The following is a 4072-nucleotide window of genomic DNA, read 5'->3' as shown; positions in this document are numbered from 1 at the left end:
ATTTTTAAGACCCCCTGATGCACCCCTAGAGTAAAAACTCTAAAACAATTACCCCATTTTGGAAACTATGGGATAAGGTGACAGTTTTGTTAATTCTATTTTAGGGTACATATGATTTTTGGTTGCTCTATATTACATTTTTTGTGAGGCAAGGTAACAAAACATAGCTGTTTTGGCACAGTTTTTATTTTTTGTTATTTACAATGTTCATCTGACAGGTTAGTTAATGTAGTATTTTTATAGAGCAGATTGTTACGGACGCAACAATGCCAAATATGACTACTTTTTTGGTTCTTTGTTTCAGCTTTACAAAATAAAGCATTTCTGAAAAAAATGATTTTTTAGTGTCTCCAATTGAGAAAGCCATAGGATCCCGCACGTGCAGGATCCCGCACGTGCTGCGGTCAGTGCTGACCTCGGCAGTGCGAGGGTTAATGCGCCGGCATCAGTGATTTCACCGGTGTTGGCGCATACAGCAGGGGTCTGGCTATCAGTGACTGCCGGGCCACTGCCGCTGATCGGGCAGGCACAGCTCCTGCACCCGCCCGATCAGCACACCGTACATGTACGGCGCTGGTCCTTAAGTCACATCTGCCAGCGCCGTACATGTACTGCATGGGTCCTTATGGGTTTAAAGGGGTATTCCGGTTACCATAAATATAACTTATGTTTTAGATCATCATCAATAATTAACTAATATAATGTAAATTTCATATATTTATTGTTCAGTAGTTATAAAAGTAGTCTTCTTCCACTGTTACCCACTGTGTTTCCTCATAAATTACCATGGCATCGACCTGTAGTTCTGAGCCTTTGTGAGGTCGAGCATGCTCAGTATGTTGCTATCAATTCACTAGCCAATGTCTTGTGACCCAAGATGGTATGGGTTCTGGTTGGGTCACAGCTTGCAGCCTTAATTCAGTTTTTTAAAAATTAAGTTTCTTTACCAGAATACCCCTTAAACAGTTAGAATGAGCTTTTGGTGTTGGTGCTCAGTATTATTTTTCCTCGAAGCAGAGCTTCGGCATTTGTGCTAAAAAGTTCCCCTTCTGCTCTTTTCCCCAAAACATTGTCGAACATCCAAATGGTCTCAGGCAAACTTTAGATTTGTATTTTGGACTATAACAGCTTCCATCATTAGTCATCCTCCGGATCAACTTTGCTTGATAACAGGCTGAACTGGACGGACATATAGCTTTTTTCAGTCTTATAAACTATGTTACAATGCTACTGTATGTTTGGAGGAAAAAACTTCACACCCACACCGAAACCCTTTGTGAAACATGGTAGAGGGAACATCCTCGCTAATAACTACTTTGTTGCATCAGGGTCTGGAATCTAAATGTCTTTTGAATGATTAAGAAAATGATAAATTCTAAGGTGTATGAAAACTTTTTTCAGAAGAATGTTAAAGGGGATCATACATGGCCATAGACTGAAGATATCTTGGATGAAGCAGCAAATCAATGTGAACAAGTAAATCAACAAAAAACTTTTGAAAGATAAAAAAAAAAAGATTTGTGTTTCGGAATGGCCAAGCCTGATCTGACCTTAACCCCATCAAGATGTTGTAGCATGGCCTAAAGAACGGGGGAGGAAAAAATTGCAGGGAGGAAGTATACAAAATTAACCCTCAACATTGTACAAATCTTATTTGCAGCTACAGTAAACATTAGAGGTGATTTCTCCAGAATCAATTCAAAGGTTCACATACGGTTTAATGTGTTTAATGAAACACATGAATGGTACAACTGTTTAGTTTTGTTAGACTGTGTTTGTCTATGATTGTGCCTTTAGAAAACAATCAGACTCCAGATTATTATTACTCAATGGAGAAATCCATGTTATTCTAAAGAGCTCATTTAGTTTTTCTTGCAATTGTAGATATTACCATAATCATTTTTTTTTTGTTTAAAGGGGTTTTGCCATCTCAGACAATGGGGGCATATCACTAGGATATGCCCCTATTGTCTGATAGGTGTGGGTACCACCTCTCGAACCCGCACCTACAATGATAACGGAGCGGGGAAATGAACGGAAGGCACACTGTGCATGCACAGCCGCCCTCCATTCATTTCTACGGGGCCGCCGAAAATAGCCGAGCTCCGGCTCAGCTATTTCCGTCTGCCCCATAGAAATGAATGGGAGCAGGGGCTGTGCCGTGCACTCCCATTAACTTCTTTGGGAGCAGAGGGGAGCATCACTTGGTGGTGTACGGACCCCAGGAAATCCGGGGTCCTCCAGCCACAGCTCTCCCCGCTCCATTCTCGTTGTAGGAGCGGGTCCCAAAGGTGGGACCTGCACCTATCAGACAATGGGGGCATATTCTAGCGATATGCCCTCCTTGTATGTGATGGGAATACCCCTTTAACTAATCAATATGAAAAATTCAATCTACAACACCTGTGAAGACCCTCCTTTTGTTAATTTACCATATCACGTGCTTTTGAAATGTTCTTTGTATGGCTTTTATAATGTCTTTATTCCTCAGACTGTATATCATGGGATTAATCAAAGGAGTAAAGACAGTATACAGCAGGGAGAGGATTTTGCTTAAGGTGTTTGTTAGTCCTTTTGATGGGACAACATAAATACTGAACATAGTCCAATAGAATGTGGAAACCACAATGAGGTGGGAGCTACAGGTGGAGAAGGCTTTCTGTCTACCAGTACTGGATGAGATCCTTAAGACTGCTAAAGCAATATAAGTGTAAGACACTACAATGATTGTGGTCGGGATTAATACAAATGGAATACCCATAACATAAACCACTAAGTGGATAATAGAGGTGTCTGAACAGGCAAGTTCTAGTAAGGGTACAATATCACAGAATAAATGGTCAATGATATTTGGCCCACAAAAATGTAGCTTTGCCGTTTTTATGATGTGAATTAAAATTATAGAAAACCCAAGCAACCAACTGGTTATAGTCAAAATTATGCAATATCCTCTTGTCATGATGGCTGAGTACCGAAGTGGATTACAGATGGCCACATATCTGTCATAAGACATCACAGCTAGAAGGAAACATGCACATGCTTCACAGGCACAGAAGAAATACAACTGAGTGATACAGTCAATAATAGTAATGGTTCCGCCATTATTCAGTAGGATGTAGAGCAGGTTGGGGACAATTTCTGAGATCACAAAAATGTCACTGATGGACAGTTGTGAGATGAAGAAGTACATTGGAGTGTGGAGGTTCTTGCTGGTGGACACCAGGGTGATGATCAGGAGGTTCCCACATATTGTTACACAGTAAACCACCAGAAGAAGAGAAAACAAGAAAATTCTTAAATCTTGGTTGACTTGAAATCCTAAAAGGTAAAATTCAGTGACCACAGTCAGATTGTTCTCCTACACATAGAACATACAGTATAGTAGTTATGTCACAATTAACCCAAAAACGCAGACAATAACTGGACGGTTACTAAATTATATTCTACACATAGATAATAGGTCCATGTATTCTACTACATACACTGTAATATACAGTATAGGAATGAGCAAATAGATTGCTTCATCTGTAATATAGTACTTTATACTGTACAAACCACTGTATGGAGTCATTGAGTAATATAAAGAAATCAGATATTTTTAACACATTTTTGTATGAACAATAAAAATAAAATAGTAGCCTAAAATAGACAAAAATACAAATCAGCTTATTGTTTAACGTCAGTGGTCAAACTCTCCCCTCTAAAGTCACATTGTAGTTAGGTAATAATGAGAACACATTTTCCTAATCGATACATTTCAGACAATCTGAAGGGAATCTTAAGCAGAATTCATTGTGAATTATTACATTAACAATACCTACATCAGATATTTCTTTCATCTTGATCTTCATTTCCAGACGTATTTGTATTTCTTATGAATCCCAATTCTTCTATGGAAATGATGTCCCAGAGGCAATAGACAGCAGCACAGTCATGTTATGTGGGTGTCAGATATGTGAGTATGAGCTATAATGGGAATCCGTTCAGATTTTTATACTGAATCGAAGGCAAGGGGACAGATAAACAAGTCTAGGGAGATTTTTTTTCTCCTTGTCTCATGAGTCCCGTTTGT

At 39.2% G+C, this 4072-nt stretch overlaps 1 protein-coding gene across 1 annotated transcript; it reads right to left on the bottom strand.

Moving 5' to 3' along the window:
* Positions 1-2428: 2428 nt before the first annotated feature.
* On the bottom strand, positions 2429-3851 carry LOC122925423 (olfactory receptor 11L1-like). The gene is made up of 2 exons (XM_044276783.1): positions 3818-3851; positions 2429-3318 (listed from the first exon to the last, which is right to left on the bottom strand). The coding sequence occupies exons 1-2, from the start codon at positions 3849-3851 to the stop codon at positions 2429-2431; spliced, it is 924 nt and encodes a 307-aa protein (XP_044132718.1).
* Positions 3852-4072: the final 221 nt, after the last annotated feature.

Source organism: Bufo gargarizans, chromosome 2, assembly GCF_014858855.1.
Source record: "Bufo gargarizans isolate SCDJY-AF-19 chromosome 2, ASM1485885v1, whole genome shotgun sequence".
Classification (NCBI taxonomy): Eukaryota; Metazoa; Chordata; class Amphibia; order Anura; family Bufonidae; genus Bufo; species Bufo gargarizans.
This window is presented reverse-complemented; position numbering and strand designations above follow the sequence as displayed.

Bases quoted from the DNA above. Each gene is read 5' to 3' on its own strand.
- LOC122925423 (XM_044276783.1), bottom strand. From the start codon at position 3,851: ATGAAGATCAAGATGAAAGAAATATCTGATGTAG. The intron at 3,319-3,817 runs GTATTGTTAATG...TTTACCTTTTAG, and splicing joins GAAAGAAATATCTGATGTAG to GATTTCAAGTCAACCAAGAT.